The 22,733-nt window shown below is 35.8% G+C and overlaps 1 protein-coding gene across 1 annotated transcript in view; it reads left to right on the top strand.

Annotated features, from left to right (window-relative positions):
• Positions 1 to 22,733, top strand: part of lrrk1 (leucine-rich repeat kinase 1) — a 114,525-nt gene that overhangs the window by 4,576 nt on the left and 87,216 nt on the right. The window contains 6 exon segments of the mRNA XM_016572522.1: positions 9,704 to 9,870; positions 17,557 to 17,728; positions 18,873 to 19,052; positions 20,599 to 20,747; positions 22,177 to 22,412; positions 22,588 to 22,715. Of these exon segments, the coding sequence (XP_016428008.1) occupies positions 9,704 to 9,870; positions 17,557 to 17,728; positions 18,873 to 19,052; positions 20,599 to 20,747; positions 22,177 to 22,412; positions 22,588 to 22,715 (1,032 nt within the window).

Here is a 22,733-nt window from a genome sequence, read left to right as displayed (position 1 = left end):
AGAGATCAAATGTAGTAGAAATAAACACGTTAAGAATCCATAGAAGCGGAGGACTATTATTATGTTTTTTTAGGACCATTAAATGTTTGGTTGACCAATCAGTGGAGAGGGGGATTAATTACCCATTTTATTGCAACTACATTTCATATTTTTCTCAACAAACTGACTAATGAATAGCTCGACACAACTATATTGAAAGTAGAAAAATGAGAAAACTGCTCCTTTTTTGTTTTTTTTTGTTTTTTTTTCAAAAATTGAAAAAAGAGAATTCAGCTTAAATTTTCTTTTTTTGCTCGGGTAGAAAAATTAATAAACAGCATGAATATTTGATTTCTAAACCGTGGCAGAGTCTAGACAGGGCTTTCTTCTGTGTAGACCAGCGGTTCTTAAAGTGATAGGGGGTCTGCGAAATAATTTGCTATAGCCTAAAGTATATCCAGACTGTAAAGTCGCTTTTTTTATCATGCTACATAGGCCTACTGTGATTTATTCCAAAGTGACTTATATGATGCATTTAACGTCAAATAATCTAAATGAAGCCTTTTAAAAGACAAGTATTCCCTGTGGTTCATGTAGTCGCGTCTGTCTGCTTATTGAGTTTATTTAACCCATCGCAATTTATTGGAACTGTGTGAACTAGAGTGACTACTCACCTTAATGTTGTTCTAAAGGCTTATTACTTAATAACACAAAAATGTCCTGCTCGCACTTGCCAATTAAATGGCAGAGAATGGTGACTTTAGGTTTTGTTTTTTTTAGTTTTTAAGCGGATGCATATCTGTCGTAAAATAATCATATGCATCTTGTGGCGTATATTCCAAGCATTCTGAAGGTATACTGAGGGTTTGGTGAGAAACAATCCGAAATGGCAAGTTATTATATTTTATGAAAATCTTGCGTTGCAGTGCACAAGTGCATATCCTTTTGAGATATCAATTATAATAAATTTTAATAAAACACAAGACTACATTATATAACTCTAACAGTAGGCTATTTAATATCTGTTGTTCTCCAGTTGTCAGTCAGAATGACAGTTCTTGCGTGAACATAGGCCTATACTGTATATACCCAAGCCAATTTATTATTCCTTCCTTTTTGTCTTAGTGTTTAAAATATTTATTTTGAAACAAATTAATTAATTAATTTCTTAATTAAACAAACAAACAGACTTACTGGGTGAGCAGGGTAGGCTATGACAGCTGTCATATCATACCCTGCCATGCCCAGCTGATGCAAAGAATAGAATTTATATCTACACAGAAGAAAGCCCTGTCTAGACTCTGCCCAGGTATGAGTTGTGTCGATACTGCAGAAGAACTGATGATGGCACGGTTTGATCTTTGGCTGACCAATCAGCAGAAAGGGGTGTTTAATTCCCGCCCACATGTAGAAATCGAATATTCAAGCTGTTTATTCATTTTTCTACCCCTGAACGAAAAAAGAAAATTTAAGCTGAATTCTCGTTTTTCGTTTTTTTCCAAAAAACGAAAAAGGAGCCGTTTTCTCATTTTTCCACTTTCAATATTAAATCAAAAAACGAATGATCGAATGATACACGGATTTTCCTCCCCTTCATCAAGATACATTTACATGAGATGCAAATGAAGATATCTGAAGACTTTACTTTCCTTTTTTTTCTTTTTTTTTTATGCTTAAAACAGGAACATATATCGGTCAATGATAAGTTGATTTTTCTGAGCCCATTTGCACATATTTGTTCGTTTTAATCCATATTAATAATTATTTCCATCTTGTAGTTAATCTGTTTTTGTACACATTATTGATGTATTCTGTTTCCTTCAATGTATTCCTTAAATTTCTTTTCTTTGTATATTTTGTCACATTTGTCACTTTATTCAGTGTTCATTTTGGACCCTATCTGGCAGTAATCTACTTGCAAAAAAAAAAAAAAACATCTCACACAGACAGATTCACAGTAGATCCTCTATAAACCCTAAAAACAGTGACATTTTTCTCAGCGAAGGCATGAAGTCAGAGAAACTTCCTCATTGCTTTACAAACGGCATGTTGCCAGTGCATGTGGTGTAGTTTGTTGAATCAGTCATTTTGCATAATCATACCACTATGAATGTTAATATTTCCCTCTGAGAGAAACACCAGTTTCAGCAACTTTACTGTGTCATGTGAGAGTCTGGTATTGTGGCACTGAGAGTGATATAAAATGGGCCTGGTGTAGCATGTAAGGAGCAGCGTGTATATGGTTTTAGTTGTTCTTTTCACCCCTCTGAAACCTGAGACACCATCTGTAGTGCAGTTATGGTTCGAGGAACTTCACAGTCTGCACAGTGTATATAGAAATATGAAGTGAAACTTGGCTGGTCTTCAGATAGGTGTTTATAGCAGCGAACGTCACTTCCTCTCACATATACTTAAATGGTTAGTTCACCCAAAAATGAAAATTAGTCCATAAATTACTCACCCTCCGAACCGTGAGTAAGTTGAACCGTTCCACCCCTAATGGGTGCTTTTTATTTCACTTCTTTTGGACTGATGCATGCAACACCAGCTGAGTGGCATTAAACAGCTTGAAAGATCAAAGACAATTTTTAATATAACTCTGACTGGATTCGTCTGAAAGAAGAAAGTCATATACACCTAGGATGACTTGAGGGTGAGTAATTTATGGGCTAATTTTCATTTTTGGGTGAACTAACCCTTTAAGTTTGAATGTGAGATTGGTCTGTATGTTAGCATTATATGTACAGTGTGTTCAGCTCTCAAACTGTATTCAGATTTGGCTACTGATTAATATAGGCATGACCACAGATTCATAGCTGATTGTGCTCAATCTCATTTGTTTTTGATAACTGACTAATAGCTGCTAATATCCAATTTTGAATTAGCCAAAAACAGCTTTTTAAATATGCACTAGCAATCAAAAGTGCTAAACTGCTAAAACTAGTTTTGTAGACATATGTATTTTGGATTTGCTAAGCAGTTTTTATCACTACTATATATATCAATTTGTGTTATTTCATAGTTGTGATAAATTCATTTATTAATCTATCTATCTATCTATCTATCTATCTATCTCTATATATCTCTCTCTCTTTCTCTCTCTCTCTCTCTCTCTATATATATATATATATATATATATATATATAGCTGGTAAGAAACTTTATATATGAATAAATACATGTATTTTATCTGTTTATTTATTTATTTATTGAATATTTAGAGACATTTATTTTAATTTATGTTTTGTTTTAATATTATGCAGATTTTGGATTTATATATATATATCCATTTGTGTTATTTAATAGTTTTGATAAATTAATTTATTAATATATAATGCGTTACATATTTCCTTTTTTTAATTGATCAAATATATAGGAACTCTACAGCAATTCACTGGCTTTATTGGTTACATTGTCACTAAATTTGATCGTTTTTTATTGGTGGGCGATTTTAACATTCATGTTTGCTGTCAGTCAAATCCTTTGTCGAGGGAATTTCTTAATATAATTGATGCTTTTAACCTGATACAGTGGGTTAAAAGCCCCACTCATATCCTCGGTCATACTCTGGACCTTGTTCTTTCTTATGGGGTTGATCTTACTGATGTTACAGTTTCTGATTATATGCTCTCTGATCACAAGCCTATTTTATTTTCCATGTCTCTTCCGAGTCTTTCTCGTGTCTCTACTAAAGTAATATCTCTGTCTCGGGTTTATTCTCCTCAGTTCAGTGTAAATTTTAATCAATCCTTTGCAAAGTCTTGTTCTCATTTACTTCTGGACTCTCCCTTATCGGACTTGGATGCGGAAGAACATCTGAGTCTGTTAAACAGTGCTTGGCTTAATGTAATGAATGTGACTGCTCCGTTAAAGCCTCTCAAGCACAAACCTAAATCTGAATTGTGGCATACTGCTGAAACTCGGCTGCTAAGGCAAACATGTAGAAAGGCCGAACGTAAGTGGAAAAAGGACAATTTACACATTTCATTACAGTTGTTCAAAGATAGTTTATTGGCTTATCAGAGAGCCGCCAAATCGGCTAAGGCGACCTATTTTTCTAATTTGATTCAACATAATCAGTCCAGACCCAAGGTCTTGTTTTCTGTTATAAATTCTGTTGTCAATCCCCCTATCAATACTATGTCTGTTGCCTCTGTCGCTCTTTGTGAAAGCTTCTCAAGGTTTTTTAAGGATAAAGTAGTTAAACTAGGACTGGTAGCTTATACTTCCCCTATTGAGCTGCCTCTCCCCTCGCCGTTGACTGCATCTTGGGATGTTTTTGAAGCTGTTTCCTTTCAGTCACTCAAAGACAATATTGCCAAGCTGAAACCATCCTCTTCTTCATATGATGTTATCCACCCTAGATTTTTAAAACATATTGTTGATTCAGTTGGACCGGGCCTAGTGTCCTTTTTTAATAAGTGTCTTTCAACTGGTGTGGTTCCTGCTCATCTGAAAGTGGCCACTGTCACACCTCTCCTCAAGAAGCCTTCACTTGATCGGTCTGTTTTTAAAAATTATCGCCCCATCTCTGTTTTACCATTTATTTCTAAGGTTTTGGAAAAGATTGCGTCTTTCCAACTTCAGGAAGCGCTTTGGTCAGTCTTGTGGCTGTTTTAAATGTGCTATATAAATAAAGTAAACTTAAACTTAAACTTATAGAGGCATTTATTTTTTTTTTTTCTATTTTTATGTGGAATGTTGAAAATAGTCATAATAAAGAATGAGTTGGTCTCCAAATCTATATAAATAAATGTATTTATTTATTTATTGAATATCGAGAGGCATTTATTTATTTTAATTTGTATTTTATTTTAATATTTCTATATGCTGAATATTGAAAGTAAAAAAAAAATGGGGTCTGGATATATAATTTTTTGCAACATATAAATCAAATTATATTGTGGTAGTTATTTAACAGTGGCACCTTTTCCTCAGGGAGTATTATGTGTGACAAAAAATTGCTAAATGCTTCAGTCATCATATGAAACAAATCTCAACTTCTGATTCAAAATTTGATGATAATTGTTGTTGGTCAATTAACAACAACAACAACAAAATTTGATTTGGTCCAAACAACTATATTTTTCTATGACCCTATAGCATTGAATTTATTTAATACACGAGTTTCACAATTTGAGTTGAATTACTGAAATAAATGAACTTTTCCACGACATTCTAATTTATTGAGATGCACCTGTATATGGAGTTTCTGTGCTGTGCTCGGTTGCATTTTTCCGGAAAACGATGAAGTAAGCATCCCACAAAAAACAGTCAATATCCCCCCAGAGGTGAAACCTCATGTCATAGGTGTTGGGTTTCCATTTTCCTGCCGACTCAGCATCAGCAACACCGTTGCCATTAGCAACCGTGAGTTCGCGTGCGTCCATCGGTGTGTGTGTTAGCGCGGCTCATGTCTGAGTCCTGTCACGTCTGTGTGTGTGTGTGTGATTGAGTGTGTCGTCTGGTCTCGTGTGACAGAAACACACGTTGCAGAAGGAGGCCAGTGTGCTAATCTGGTTTAGTGCGGCTTGAGCTGTAGCTGCAAACCCAATCTGAGGTCCTCTATAGGGAGGGACAGAGACACAGCAGCCGGCCGTGAGGGTTGGGTTTCACTCTTCAATGTGTATGCAGTGTAAGATAACCTTGCCATTAAGGACAGCACACAGGGAGGAGACGGGAGGCTCATTGTGTGAAGCATCATTTCACTCTATAGGCACAGAGTCGGGCTAATGCTCACAGGTACTGGACGTACATCGAGCCTCTGGACTTCTGACAGACAATAATGAGATGATTGCCGGATAGATCCGGGCAGAATGATAAGGTACGTTTGCATTGTGAATGTCTCGTTTTTCAGCGTTTCAGGTCAGTGTGAATTGTGGTTAGGAAGTGATAGCATTGGTGAACCTTTCATTGACTCAATGCTTTCAAATTCTGTAATTGAATTCTCTGAACTTATAAGAGAGATTGCGCTTTAACAAGGAAGTCGTTTATTTTTTGTTTCTTAGATTTCTTTGTTGGCGTCACTCACATTGTCTGATTTGTCACGTGGTTTAAATGGTCTTGATAGCTTGTTCTTTTCTTAGTTGAAGTTAGTCGAAAACAAGATTTTAGTGTCTCTTCAAAAATTTCTATATTTTAAGGGGATTAAATGTGATCAAAAAAAGCTTTTTGCACTGGAGAAAGAATGAAAAAAGTGTAATTTAGATGACTTTGATCTAATCAGCAGATTCTGAGTAAGTGTTAATGTGTCTCATTTATATGCTAATGAGTGTTTAAGTGACTTTTCAAGAGCTGAAATTCAAGAGGTTTGCATTGTGTCACATTTAGACTTGAGCTAAAATTACATCTTGATATTTTTCAGGCTTTAAATACATTTAACATATATCTCAATATTTGTGCATTTATATACGCAGTATGCCATGTTGAGACTTTAGTGAACATTTAAGAGTGATTATGCAAATGAATCATTAAGTCAGATTTTAAATTGATTCATTGAAACTGACAGTTCAAACTAAAGCGCATTAAAGGAAAATGTGCTCACTCTCAGATCATCCAAGCTGTAGATGAGTTTGTTTCTTCATGGGAACAGATGTGGTGAAATATAGCATTGCATCACTTGCTCACCAGTGGATGCTCTGCAGTGAATGGGTGCCGTCAGAATGAGTCCAAACAGCTGATAAAAACATCACAATAATCCACACCACTCCAGTCCATCAGTTAATGTCTTGTGAAGTGAAAAGCTGCGTGTTTGTAAGAAACAAATCCATCAAGACATTTTTAACTTCAAACGGTTGCTTCTGACTAAAGTACAAGTCCATAATCCATAATTCTGCTAATGAATCAAACTGACCAACTCTAACACAATTTTTGATTTTATATAATTAGCAAAATCATTGCAAATGTATTGTGAATATACAAAATATTGCTCAGCCCAATGTTGACAGTGACTCTCAATTTTTATCTTCACATGAATCATATTGAAAGTAGAAATTAGTAGAGAGACACATTACTGAATGAACATAGCCAGAAGTGATAACACCATTTTCTTGTGCATGATCTGGAATCTCTACGCACTGAAAGTTTGATTTGAATGGATGAAAGATGTATTTTGTACAGCTGTTATTGTCTGTTGATCAGAAGAAGTCCACTGAAAGTCAGTAACATCCAGAAAAGCTCCAGAGTGTTTGAGAACATTTCCAGTCTGGAACACAACACACTTTTGATTTAGTAATTAGCTATTTTTTTTTAATTACTGCCATTTTTATCTATAATTTTCAGTTATTAATGTGTTTAAAGTCTCCAATTTTAACATTTATCTGTCTGCCTATCTAATATGATTAATTACTGAAAAAAATACATTTAATTTAAAAATAACAAAAACAACAAAATTGCTGAAACTTAAACTAAAAATTCAAGTGTAAACAGAAAATATAAAAAATAAAAGCTCATTTTACAGTTTTGACATTACCATGTTACAGAGTTAATGATACGGTAACTCCAATAAATACACAACACAAATATTGTTTAAATTGTCTGTGTTTAATTATTTAATGAAATATTAGGGTATTTATAGTCTACGATTCTCCCATTTGATCTTTTTCACTGCATCTTTTTCTGATGCATTTTGCTGTTTTTTTTATTATTTTAAGTTACAGTATGTGCCTTGACGTTATAGTGAAAATTCTCTCATTTAATCACCCACTAGTTGTCCCAAACTTGCATGAGTTTCTTTCTTCTGTTGAACACAAAAGAAGACATTTTTAAGAATATTGGTAGCCAAACAGTTGCCCTTAGCCATGGACTTCTATAGTATTCCATGGTATGTCAATGGCTACCGGCAACTGTTTAAATGAGTAAATTTTTGGACGAACTATCCTTTTAACACGCATTCACACTGACAGTGACACAAGTTATTCGTTTTAATAGAGAGTTGGTGATTTGAAGCGACTCACTCAAGCCACTTTGGTGATGAAGCAAACCTTGATCCGTATTTATGCTTATATGTCCTTCACAGTAGGAGCATCTTAAAATCTGTCTAGGTTTCTAGCTTGTTAGATTTCAGAGCAGAGCTATTGTCTTGGCTTTGGTTTTTTCCTCCAGGTTGATTTGTTCTGGGTGGGACGTGAGCTAAGCCTGTATTGATGCAGGCTGGATGTCTAATGGTTACCCTCCCTCAGGCTTTCTCCAGCCGCTCATCAGAAAAACGTTCTCAATTATTCATATGAGCCTCTTCTATTAAAGCGCACAGGCACTTACCCACAGCTCCGGCTCCTTTACATCGGAGCAGACCTGCTGTTAATGGAGCAGTGTCTGCCGACGGCCACATTTGCCAGATAAATGTTAAAGGGCTGGATGGAGTAATGTGAATAATAGGAGGGAGTGATTGATTTAACCTTCACTGCCCTCTTGGATTGGTATCATTACACTCCCGCACACCGTAGTCCGGCCGCTGATCTACACAGAGCAATGACAACTCATGATTCAATAATCACACAGACTAATAAAGCTTGCCCTAAAATGATCATTCGGTCTCAATTACTCACCCTCATGTCATTTTAATTCTAACAACACCATAAAAGCCTCGTGCTCTATATTTCAAGCTTCTGAAGTTAAATTATCTATCTATCTATCTATCTATCTATCTTAGTTCTGTCAAATGATTAATCGTGATTAATTGCATCCATATCGTTCTATCTGAAGTTTTAAAATAGTTTTCTATTAACTGTTGTTTTCGTTAATTGAAATAAAGCTGAAATAAAATGCAATTTTTAGATGAAAAACAAAAAACAAAACAAAAAAACTAATTGAAATGTTGCCTTAGCAACTAACTGAAATAAAATAAGTTACCGTACTAACGTTGGAAAAAATTAATTTAAAGCTTGAAATTGAAACATAAAAAACAAATAAAAATTCAACTAAAATTCAAATGAAAACAATAAAAGCTAATTCAAAATATTAATAAATAATATTATAATAATTAATACTAAAATAATCTCTCTGTCTGTCTATCTGTTGGAATTATACCTGTCATTTTATTCATATTTAGCTGTATTTTTAGAATAAATTTAGTGGACGTGTGCTTGATGCATGAAATCTTTTTTAGCATCATCAGGATTTTTAGCCTTTATTTTTTAGAAATTTTTGTTTTTATTTTTTATTTGATAGTTTTGAGTAGTTTTAATCACCCTTTTGCCTTTGCTAGTTCATTTTAAATGGTGGATTTAAAGAATTATCAAAATGCCACATAAAATAATTTTAGATTAAGTTTTGCATGTCACCACAGAGCATGTCAACTTCCCAAAAAATATTTCATGCAAACTACAGTACCAGCATACATGCCTTTTTTATTTTAAGTGTGTTTTGTGTCCAGATTTTTTGTGTGTGTGTGTTTGCTTTTAGACATGTTTGGATCTGCAGCGCTTGTGTGTGAGTATCACTATCCATTCAGTCTCCCCAGATCTTCCTGATCTCACTCCCACCCCTGAGTAGGTGCTCTTTACATCAAAGGTGAACATGGAAGAGCGCCGCTCCACAAATACACACGCACCAGTCCTGGGGGAAAGGCATGTGAATTCTTTATGAAGCTGACCTGATTCCCGGCTGCTCCCTCGCCTCCTGTATCTGGGGCTCATTTCCCATCGTGTCGTCTTCATTTTAGCATGAAGTTCGTTCTCTTGTACTGAGTGTTTTGTTTGTTTCTGGTGGCTATGCCCCGTTCGCAGGCGTTCCTGCGATGGGAGCCAAGCAGTCGGCGGTTGGCAGCGTTCCCTTGAGTCATTCGCCCACTCTGAAGAACATCCAAGAGGCCTATACGGACGGCGAGGACCAGAGGGCACGCGAGTTAATCCGGCTTTCCTGCGAGAATAACGGTGGAGTGGGACCGGATGGGGTGAGTTTGATCATTCGCTCACTTTATACTCTCATTTTTGACTGAACATTGCAAAACATAAGCACTGAAGTTAAGCGGGTGCATTGTGCATGCAGTTCACCTGCTGACGGACCAGCATATATTGTGTTTTGGAAGCTGCTATGGGGGTTTGGCAGCAGACGGGCTTTTTGTGGCAACATCAAAACATTTCTCAGTCCTGTCCAGAGCATGATGGCCAGGTGGGCGTCCCATAATGCCAAAGGTGAACATGGAAGAGCGCCGCTCCACAAATACACACGCACCAGTCCTGGGGGAAAGGCATGTGAATTCTTTATGAAGCTGACCTGATTCCCGGCTGCTCCCTCGCCTCCTGTATCTGGGGCTCATTTCCCATCGTGTCGTCTTCATTTTAGCATGAAGTTCGTTCTCTTGTACTGAGTGTTTTGTTTGTTTCTGGTGGCTATGCCCCGTTCGCAGGCGTTCCTGCGATGGGAGCCAAGCAGTCGGCGGTTGGCAGCGTTCCCTTGAGTCATTCGCCCACTCTGAAGAACATCCAAGAGGCCTATACGGACGGCGAGGACCAGAGGGCACGCGAGTTAATCCGGCTTTCCTGCGAGAATAACGGTGGAGTGGGACCGGATGGGGTGAGTTTGATCATTCGCTCACTTTATACTCTCATTTTTGACTGAACATTCACATAAGCACTGAAGTTAAGCGGGTGCATTGTGCATGCAGTTCACCTGCTGACGGACCAGCATATGTTGTGTTTTGGAAGCTGCTATGGGGGTTTGGCAGCAGACGGGCTTTTTGTGGCAACATCAAAACATTTCTCAGTCCTGTCCAGAGCATGATGGCCAGGTGGGCGTCCCATAATGCGTTACTACAAGCTCTGTGGGGAAAAAAAGCATCCACAATATATTATGATGCATGCAATATTGAAAAGTATTGCTGAAAATAGTTAAATGAAATTTGCTGCTTGTGTAAAACTCATCAAAATGAGAATTGAAATACAATATCGAACCAGTTTTGGTTACACATTGTAAGTGGCCACATACACACTGTAAAGTTTCAGTGACAACCGCATTTAAATACAGGAGTGAATTCCCTAAATTACAGTTGTGTGTGTGTGTGTGTGTGCAGAATGTGTACAAATTAATTTGTCTGTCTTATTTAACCCATGTAAAGTTACGTCTTTGGGGCATGACTTTTTTGGGGGCATGGCTTGTGTGACTCTCCTTGAGTTTATCTCTATTTCTCAACGCCAAGCTTAAACTACATATCAATCAGTTATGCAACACATCTAATTTTTGCATTATTGGCTGATATGTTAAATAAAGCATATCAGTTTAAGCAAATCAAGTCACTTTACCTGTAAACGCGGTTGTTGACTCGTCTCTCTTCAAGATGCAGTGCCGTAATGGAAGTCTTGCATGCACAAGATGAATATCGGTGAATCCGATATCACAAAACTGATATCCGATAATGGAAAAATGCTTTAATATCGGTAAAACCAAATATCGGTCATACTCTAGTTTGGATTTAAGTTTACTATAGGCTTGTTCTTATTTGCTGTTTTTTATAGCGAGATCTGGCAACACGAATGAGTCCAGACGTACCTCGTTCCCTGTCATTTCCTGCACCACAACTCTGATATGCATTTAAATATGTCAATAACATTTAGTTGTTCAGTTCGGTTCCATACACACTGCGTAGAATTTCTATAAATGAGGTTGTTAATACCTGCATTTTCAGGAGTTAATTCGGTTGTAGAATGCAGTCACTTCTGTAAATTACTGAAGTGTTTGTGTAGAGAACAGGATTCAGCAATAAAAAATGAATTGACACCTGAATTTATCTTGTGTACGTGGCCAGTAAGTAGTCTATTAGCAGACACTATTATAATTTTTTTTTTATTTTAACGGTAAAAGACTGTAAAGATCCTACGATAAAAACTGTCAATTGGTTAACAGTAAGTTTCTGTAAACTGTAATGGATCTAATCGTACATATCATGTAAATTTAAAAATTTACAGTTTTTGGAAGTGAAAAACAGGAAGTCATCTTAGAGTTTACCAGTGTTTGTATTTGTATGTATAACACCATGTGCACCTTTTATATATTAGTATTTACCTCAGCTTAAAAGCTATTTGTGTTCGAAAATTCATCATGTGACTTTTTCTTTACCACCTGTGTTTTTAAGGTCGTTGTCCATATATAATAAAGGTTTAGTATATAAACATTATTTTACTGTAAATTTATGTTCAATCTGTAAAACTTAACATTTTGCTACCATTTTTTTTTTACAGTAAAGTTCTGGCAACCACAGCTACCATTTTTATTTTGTTGTGTATTTCACATAGAGTTGCTTGTAAATTGTGGATGGTTGCCAGGTTGGTGCTTTGTTGTAAAGAAGCACCTGTGCACTTACAAATGCAATAACACATAGTTCACAACAAGTTCCTGTAGCTCAAACAATAGATCATGCCACTGGCAACGCCGAAATCATGGGTTTTTTGATAAAATGATAAATTTGAACTGATGAAATGTGCAACTTAAATTCAATGCAAGTTGCTTTGGATTAAAGTGCCAAATATAAATGTAAATATTGTGATGCCAAAGTCATGGGTTCAATTACCAGGGAATGCATGAACTGATAAAATGCATCTTCCGTGTGCATGAATATAAATGTAAGTTGCATGATTTGAGGTACAGTATTAGCTTGAAGCTAACAGTGTACAGTAAATTATGCACCAAAGTTTAAAGGGAAGAAGATATCTTGAAGAATGCGGGTAGCCAAGCACTTGCTGGCAGCCATTGACTTCCATAGTTTGGAAAATAATACTATACTATAGAAGTCAATGGGAACAGTCAACTGTTTAATTTCCCACATTCTTCAAGATATCATCTTTTAACAGAAGAAAGAAAACTCATAAAAGTTTTGGAACAACCTGAGAGTGAGTAAATGATAACAAAATGTTCATTTTTGGGTGAACCATCCCTTAAATGCTAAGGATTAGGTTTTTGTTCTAATGATTAACCCTAAGAATGAGCAATAGTCAAGTATCCGGCTTGGCTTAGTATAAGATTGCATGAGCTTTTCTGATCTGCATCAGCAGGGGAAGCGTGCACTGAAAGCATGCTTGTGAAACCCTTGATACTTCTCACATACACACACACAATACTGTGCTAAAGGGAAGGCAGAGCCTTTTAACAAGTATTGAATATCACAGCTTTTTTCTCACATGCTTCTCTCAGTTTTCACCTTCATGCTTGATGTGTAAAAAAAAATACAGTGCACGCATTAATTATGTGCCTTTTAAAACAGTAGAAACCCATTATGGACCTGCCATAGACTCAAAACACTACAATGGCTTGTGTTTACAGTCTGTGATGCTGATAAGTGGATGGTGTTCTGTTATGGTTTTAACATTAAAACATGTTTTGGCCTGTAAATCTGCTCTAGTGGACGTAATATTAAATATAAAACAGCAACAAAACCAGCTCAAATCATTTGAATATGATGAGGCTTTGCTCTGGATTTTGAGGTGTATCATTGTGTATAATTTCTTCTAAACAAAAGTACTTCCTCCTGTCACAGCTTAATATGCAGAAATAACATAAACCATTTGCATGTTTATTTCCCTGTTGTGTAAACACTGTGACACTGATCTGTTTGTTTGAACCACCTGACTATGTTAAGATTTGGCTCAACCAATGACGTGAGTTCGAGGCGGGACTATCTGTTTAACTCGACCAATGGCAGACAAGGAGAGTGTTTGGATATAAAACTGTCATTATGTTGGTTCCTATGGTTTTTATGGTTAGCAACCATTGAGAACACCTTAACAACCACCTTCCTAGCAATCAGAAGACATTTTCACAGCATATTGGAATGATTTCTGAAGGGTCATGTGACTCTGAAGACTGCAGTAATGATGCTGAAAATTCAGCTTTGCGTCACAGGAATAAATTACATTTTACAATATATTCAAATACAAAAATGCTTTTTAAATTCTATTAATATTTTACCTTTTTTTTGGCTGTATTTTAGATCAAATAAATGCAGCTTTGATGAGCATAAGAGACTTCTTTCAAAAACATAAAAAAATCCCAAACTTGAATTTTATTTTTAATGCGAGGCAGAAAGATGAATTATAAGGCGTGTTTGTTTCTTGAAAGGCTTTGTTCACAGTAAGGTGATTACAGATGACATGACAGCGTGTGGTCAGTGAGTGTGCAGAGATATTCCTCTGTAAATACTGTTACAGGTCTCTAATGAGGCCATGAGTGATTGATGATGTGACTGTAATGGCTCCTAACCGGCCATCAGTTAACAAACCCACATCTGATCCTCTGCTTCTGCTTCCACACTCATCACATTAGTCCCGTTCAATTGCTGCTTCAGTGGCCTCAGAGATTAGAAATGTGTGCAAATATTATGTTTCAGATATTTCTGTGTGTTACTGTAAAACACGTGGGCTACATTCAGAATGAAATACTGCATACTGAGCAGTGTACACTTCTTATTGTTTTTTTTTTAAATAGTATGTTAAACATTGTTGTCACATGATTTTTTTGTACTGGTTAATTCAGAAATTGACATACATAAAATGGTTATTTATTTTTGTTCATTTAGCAGACATCATCTATCCAAAGCAACTTAAAAAATGAAGAATAAACAAGTATAAGTTAATCAAATAATGGCTTAAAATATTAAGAAGAAAATATTAAAATAAATCACACTTGATGTAACTTATGAAGTATAGAAGGTCAAGTTAAATATTTTATTTTGATTTTATATGTAAATAAAATTGTTAATTTTAGAATTATATTTGTTATTTATTATATTTTATATATTTATTTTTATGCTTTATATATAAGTTATTTTCATTATGTGTTTTAGGGCTGCCCCCCTAATAGTCAACTAAACATTAGAAGAGGCTTAGTCGACAATTTTTATTAGACGGTTAGTTGCAAAAAAAAAAACTGTCTGTGTCCGTAACGGGCAGGAACACCAAACGTTCACTTATCATTCATCAACCTCAAATATGGCTTATCACTGCAAAACATGCAAGTAGTAGCAACTTTACACGACCGTTTGCTGTAAGATAAATGTGCGTTAGTAGGCGCATATCCAAGTGTTTGTGTGGAGAGAGGAAAGCTGTTAGCACGCATACTGCATGTTGGCATTTTTGCTGATAACAGTGGAAACAAAATATGCCGTTATTATTGCTCAGATAAGAGTAATGCATCATTCAAAACTGTCAGGGGTCTGCTTTTATTTGTATACACACAATATCAAGAAGACAATGTGCTTTTGTAAAATTAAGAAAACAAACAGGACTTTCTGCCATTTCTGTCTCCGTGCACTGGAGCGCGGCGAAATTCAGCGTATAGGCAAAATACAAATAATCTCTGATTGTGTAATCCATATGAAAGGTGCATTTCTCTCTGACGAGTCCGCATCCACTTCATCTTTGCAGCTGACACACTGACGGAGGAAACAATAGTTTATTAATAAATAAGTAAAATATCTTCTTGCTGTTTTTCCCCACACATTCATAGACTTTACTTTTTGCCGGTGCTTTGTGGCAAGCTTTATGTGTGCGCTTGAGTGCAGAATAGGCTATATAATAAAAGCTCATTATGGTTAAGTTCCCCACCCCTAGTATATATTTAATTCATTAAATTAATATAAATGCGTGATTAGGTGACTACCTTTAGTAGGGGGCAGCGCTAATGTATTTATTATCTTTGCATTTTGCATACTTTTGCATTTTTTTGTTTTTTTTAAGCTTTAAATAGAATTTGATATCAGTACTGCGATACTTGTTTGAAAAGCTGCTTTGAAAGTGTACTTTTTGTAAACACTGTGTAAAAGTAACTGTATGATAATAAAAAAATATGCATTCTGCATACAGTTTGCAAACTGCAGAAATAGCAGTCGAAATAGTCTTGCACTTACTTCTAACCCCGATTCAGAGACAGAGATCGGTGGGAAAAAAAGGACTATTTTAGTGTCTGTAGGCCACAGCGAGTCTGTACAAGAATGAGGAAGTGCATACTCGCATTTAAACAGCTGTTTTGTCTGAAATTAAATCATGATTTAGAAGTGAATGACTATTTTTGAAATATAATTCTAGCATATGCCTCTTACTACAACCAACTGCATTTGTCTAAATATACAGTGTGCATCCAGGGCAAACTTTAATGAAAACGGTATCCCCCAATGCAGTGCTCGACATGAGCTTTCATTTCCAGTGTAACGAATGAATGAATGAATGAATGAATGAATGAAGCATGTTTGCTTATTTTTGAAGCATAAATTTGGACTGTTAAAAGGTAAAGTAATTTGACACAAAAGAGGATGAAAATGCAAAATGACCAATTCAATTTTGAAACCGATAACTGAACATCACTTGCTGAATATGTAATGGTCATGTGACCTTACTGTAGCATACTACTGTTTAAAATGCTGTTTCACATAGTAGTTGAAAACAAAGCAGTATTCAGTAATCATTAAAGGGGTCATATGATGCGATTTCATTTTTTCCTTTCTATTCGGCCAATCACAACGCACTGGATAGCTGGCCAATCACAGCACACCTCGCTTTTTCAGACCGATGAGTTTTGTAAAAATCGACGCGTTTCACAAAACACATTTCATTACACCAAATACACAAAATAATGTTCTTTTTAGCAGCATCATATGACCCCTTTAAGGAATTGCTTTCTCAACATAGCCAGGTAAACACCAGGTTCATTATGGACAACATGAATTTATATGTAAACATTAATCAAATATTCTCACAGTGCATCTACACTACAGTTTTTAGCTGTAATTATATTTTTTTAGTTATGCACTAAATCAGTAATAAGCTACCATTGAAATGTTTGGGATCAGTAAGATTTATTTTAATACTATAATTTTTTTTTATTAATACTTTTATTGATCAAAAGTGCAATAAATAGATCAAAAGTGAAAGTAAAAATGTTTAAAATGTTACAATAGGTTTCTGTTTTAAATAGGATTTTTAGAATTAATTTTTTTAGAATTTGTTTCCAGTGTATGAAAAATATGAAGCAGCTCAACTGTTTTCAACACTGATAATAATAAGAAATGTTTCTTGAGCAGCAAATTAGCATATTAGTATGATTTCTGAAGGATCACGTGACACTGAAGACTGGAGGAATGATGCTGAATATTCAGCTTTGATCACAGAAATAAAATACATTTTACAATATATTGCAATAGAAAACATTTATTTTAAATTCTAATACGTTTTTACAATTTCTCTGTTTTTACTGTATTTTTGATCAAATAAATGCAGCCTTGGTGAGCAGAAGAGACTTCTTTTAAAAACATTAAAAAATCTAATCTATTCAGTCCGTGGAATGTCATTTGAGAAGGTGCATTTCTGCCACCTAGTGTTGATTTCTCTGTGACCAGACATGTGGTTTCACACAATCCACAGATTTTCCAGTATGTGGGACAAACAAGCCTGCAGAAGTGCAAAAATATTATAATAAAGTTTTTTTCCACCTTGTTTTTCATTGCAATGTCAGGTAGAAACCTGCCATGCCATATATTTACTGTAAATATTAACAAATCTAGCATCTGTTTTGATTAAGAAGAATTGATATTACAGGATGATTTAAACTGCTTTAACTCTTTTCCTGAAGACAGTCTGTGTGTTTGTGTGTGTAGGTGCAGCTCCTGTGTTTGGTGGCTCAGAACGGTGACTTGGACGGCGTTCGGTTCTTGCTGCAGGAAGCTCGAGTTACGGTTCCACAGGAGCCCAGCGAAGAAAACCCTGCCGTCTTAGCAGCACATCATGGACATCAGCTGTTGGTCCGAGAGCTGCTGGACTCCATACCACGTGAGCGCAAACCAAATCCACTGTCCTTAAAGTCAACGTGCAATCAAAATGAACCCTATTTACATTCTTAACAGCATAGTTCAACCAAAAATTTAAATTTGCTTAAAAGTTAGTGTAGATGAGAAATGTAGCATTGCATCATTTGCTCACCAGTGGATCCTCTGCAGTGAATGGGTGCCGTCAGAATGAGAGTCCAAACAGCTGATAAAAACATCACAGTAATCCACACCACTCCAGTCCATCAGTTTTAACACGTACGTTTACAATGTTTTAACTTTAAACTGTCACTTCTTCTGGCCAAAATATGAGTCCATAATCCATAATAACATGTCCAGTGAAAAAGTCCTTCCAACAATTTGTTTAGAACTTAGTTTTGGCTCGTAAACGGTGCTTGATCTGTGCATATTTCTCTCCTGATTCAGACGAGATGACTTTTTCACTGGAGAAAGTGTTGTTATGGATTATGGACTTTTAGCCGGAAGCAACAGTTTAAGTTAAAAATGTCTCAATGATGAATTTGTTTCTCACAAAAACACAGCTTTTCACTTCTCAAGACATTAACTGATGGACTGAAGTGGTGTGGATTACTTGTGATACAGCATAGTTCAACCAAAAATTTAAATTTGCTTAAAAGTTAGTGTAGATGAGAAATGTAGCATTGCATCATTTGCTCACCAGTGGATCCTCTGCAGTGAATGGGTGCCGTCAGAATGAGAGTCCAAACAGCTGATAAAAACATCACAGTAATCCACACCACTCCAGTCCATCAGTTTTAACTTATACGTTTACAATGTTTTAACTTTAAACTGTCACTTCTTCTGGCCAAAATATGAGTCCATAGTCCATAATAACATGTCCAGTGAAAAAGTCCTTCCAACAATTTGTTTAGAACTCAGTTTTGGCTCTTCTCCAAATCTGTTCCCATGAAGAAACAAACTCATCTACATCTTCGATGGCCTGAGGATGAGTACATTTTCGGCAAATTTTCAAGTGTTCCTTTAATGCATATTCCAGGTCTTATTATACATGATTCATTGGTGCATGTTATTCCAGAGACCAAAAAACTGTGTTTGTCAGTTTTATATTTCACATGTTAAAATATAGTACTTTTCTCCACTTCGGAAACGACTCTCTTTTTCGTTAGGTCCGTGTGTCCGTAAGGATCTGCTGAACTGGATGTTGGCTACGGCGTGTCAGCAGGGTCATCTAGAGGTGGTGAAGCTGCTGGTTCATACGTACAATGCTGACGCCGAGGACTGCGCTGTTCATTCAGGAGAGTTTGCCATCATCACCGGTTTGCCCCTGTACGCCGCAGCACAGGCAGGTACTGTAGGCTTCTGCTCATCACATACTTCTCATTATTACTGCAGAGAATGTCTGTTAAACTATAAGGCAATAATGCATGACATTTGGGAAGGACTAAATATGTATTCACACCAGGAGCAAATATTGGCAGAGGATATGAATACTTCTGAATCGATTCCTTCAGGGCTCATTCACACCAATTTGATTGCATTCTTATGCTTTTTTTTTAAATGTCACTTTTGATGTGAATCGCTGAGGGAACACTTTACTGTAAGGTTTCATTTGTTAACATTAGTTATCCATGTAGGGCCCCGTGATTTCCAGACGGCATTGTTTAGTTCAACTTAATGAAATTTTGACAGAAATAAATTACTATTTATAATAATTGTTAAGCAGCACATTATTTGACCAAAACTACAAATGCATTATATTTAATTTGTATTATTTTAAAAGAAACCGATAGTTTTTTAATTCAATTGATTAAACATGCTTTTTGATCATTAATTATTTATTTTTAATGTCAAATATTTTATTTTAAGCATTTAAGCGTTTATTTAAAACATGGGAGGAAAAAATAAGACATTTCATATAAACTGACATATGTTCGTTAACATGAACAATGAGCAATACTTCTACAACAATTAAATTCAACATTAACTAATACATTTTTAAACTCAAAAGTTATAGCTGTTAACATTAATAATGCACCAACATGAACTCAATGAACAAATTCTTTTTTATTAAATAACATTAACAAAGATTAATACTGTAAACGAAATGCTGCTCGGTGTTAGTTGATTTTAGCTAATGTTAACAAATGAGAACTGATTGTAAAATTTTACCAAAATGTTACATTTTTCAGATAAAGGTGTAAATACATAAATACATAAACTAAATTATCAGTGATATGTTACTTTAAAATTTGTACAAACTTTTCTCTCAGCTGAACACCTCTGAATATACGTGAAATGACCCTGAGATTTTAAGAGAATATTTCAGTCATTTAATGTTTTTGCTTGTTTGCAGCTCTCATTGTAGGTTAATGGTCACATGACATGAAAGCAATCAAATAAAATTGTCTTTTTTATATATTTTTTAAAAATAATATTTATTTTTTAATAATAATTTGTATTTATTTATTTATTTTTGTAATTTTAATGAATTATTACCTTAATGATTTATTGAGGTTGAGGTTAAGGTTGATTTATGAATTATTACCTTTAATGAATTATGATCAACTCCCAAACCCCAGTTTTGGGAACCCTGGTCTAGTTTTATTGAATTTCTTAAAGTGAAGGATGTGATTTGGTTTGACCAGTAATGAGGACATTTATTAACTCATCATTTTTGGATTTTTCTGTCAGGAACTAGTTAAGCTTTATCCTCCTGAACTGTACACTGGTCCTGAAAAGTGAAAGCAGGGGAATTTTGATCAGGTTTTCCCGCTTTGCTCCAGCACACACATGCACTTCCTCCCCGGCGCTCACTTCCTCTTTCAGCGCGGAGGTGTGGAGAAATAAAGTGAAAGCTCTTCCTGCTCTTACTGAAGCTGGTTTTCTCCTCAGCAAATAAGGAGGTCGCGTGTTTTCTGCTGGACAATGGAGCCGGTTTCTCCTCGTACACGCTGATGGATCACGCAGACTTCAGCAGGCAGCTGCTCAGACAGCGCCACCTGCAGGACAAAGACGCACCTGCGGACGGGACGCTGCTGCAGGTGAGACTCATCCCGCTGAATTGTTTTAAGGTCAGCGCTGGGCTCGTGAACAGTGCTGCGGCTTCATTTTACGGAAGTTTTAGCGCCAGTTCCTCTTTATAAATGTATTCAGGACGAGACTTCATACCTGTGCATAAACACTGACAAATAACATCAAAATCACAGTAAAAGGAGAATAATGTGTATTAGAGGAGCTGGTGTGCGGTTCCTGTGGTGTAAGTATAATTGATTTTTAAAACTTAATAACATTAATAAAAGGAGTTAAATTGAACTAAATTCATGCAATTCGATTCTCAGTTCATTTGAGCTTATAAACACCAGCATGTGTAAAAATTATGCAAGAAGTGTGTTTAAATGAAGTCTAGTCACTATGCTTCACATCCTCCTGGAAAGTTCCTGCTTATGAGTTTGGAATTTTTACATTGACTCTATTCATTTCTTTACAAACACAAAGATTTTTAGCACTAGTTCAACAATATTTTATTGCTGTGCATTGTTATTGACTTTATTATGGTGGCTAAATAAAGCAATAAGCCCCAAGAAGCCGTGGTTTACAGTGAATTTATAACAGCTAAGGAGCGTTGTTAGGCACGACGCGAAGCGAAGCAACAAGCACGGGGCTTATTGCTTTTATAAAACGGTTATTCCATATACGTAGTAAAGTTTCACAAAATAAAACAGAGCAAATAAAGTGTAATGATATTAATAAAAACAGTATTCTTCCACTAAACAATGTAGTTCCTCAGAATCATTTGTGGTTGCAACAAAGTGGTTGCCAAGCAGCACACAAACGTAAACAAAGGTGTATGTTTGAAGAGTAATTTACAACAGCTTCGAACGCAGCTCAACCAATCAGAATCAAAGACCGGAACTCTCCGTTTTATAACGTAATATTTATAAGTAAACGTTTACACTTAATCCGTTTGAAAACATTTTCTCAAATCTCATTTAGACTTTTAAATAATAAAAAAAGAGATTTTTAGTTTTAGTTAAACTTTCATACGAATGATACAATGACATGAATATTATATTATATTATATTATATTATATTATTATACTAGTATGTATGCTATTCTGTATTTTTTATTTTTATTTTTATTATTAATTTTATTATTCTATTCTATTATATTATATATTCTGTACTAGTAATTATTTATGTAGGAGTGTGTTATTTTGGATTTTTTTTGTATTAATTATACATTACATTATTCTGTACTAGTGATTATATATGTATGTGTTATTCTGTATTTTTTATTTTGGTCATTTTATTAATTATATATTATATTAATTATATTCCTCTTTATTATTGCTAAACTGTACAATTTAGTGTTTAAACATTTTGTGTCATGTCAGCATTTACAGCAGTGATCGACACTAATGTTTGTCTACGAGGATTGTTTAATCATGACATCTTTAACTCGATGTCAGGAAACTCAGGCTGTGAATGTTGACTGGTCCGGACTGAAGCTGCCCTGGTTGGATCTGGACTGGTTCATGGACGTGTCGTCTCGGATCACGGTTCTGGATCTGTCTCGTAACTGTCTGAGCTCGCTGCCGTCTGTGGTGCCCTGGGGTCTGATTCATCTGCGCTCGCTCAACCTGTGCCACAATCAGCTGCGAGAGCTGCCCACCCCGACCTCATCGCAGGAGATCATCTGCAGCCGGTCCGTAATGCCTCCATACACCTTTCACAATCCTTCTGACCGTTCACATGCCACACACAGATATAATCAGGGTCATAAACATCTGCAGATCCTGTCAGGGCCATTACTGATGGTGATCGGCTCCATGGTGTTCGTCTCTCGCTGATATGTCCTCTTTTGCCCGTGTTTTCTGTAGATTGTCCCATGTGAATGTGTGTGAGAATGAGCTGGAGTGTCTTCCTGTCGGTCTGCTTCATCTCGGCCAGTTGAAGAGGATTTATGCAGCCAGAAACAAACTCATCAGCCTCTTCAACATCCCTAATGGTACACACACACATACAC

Source organism: Sinocyclocheilus rhinocerous, unplaced genomic scaffold, assembly GCF_001515625.1.
Source record: "Sinocyclocheilus rhinocerous isolate Xijiao unplaced genomic scaffold, SAMN03320098_v1.1 scaffold3186, whole genome shotgun sequence".
Lineage (NCBI taxonomy): Eukaryota > Metazoa > Chordata > Actinopteri > Cypriniformes > Cyprinidae > Sinocyclocheilus > Sinocyclocheilus rhinocerous.
The sequence above is the reverse complement of the archived record's forward strand: the minus strand, read 5'-3'. Positions and strand labels throughout refer to the sequence as shown.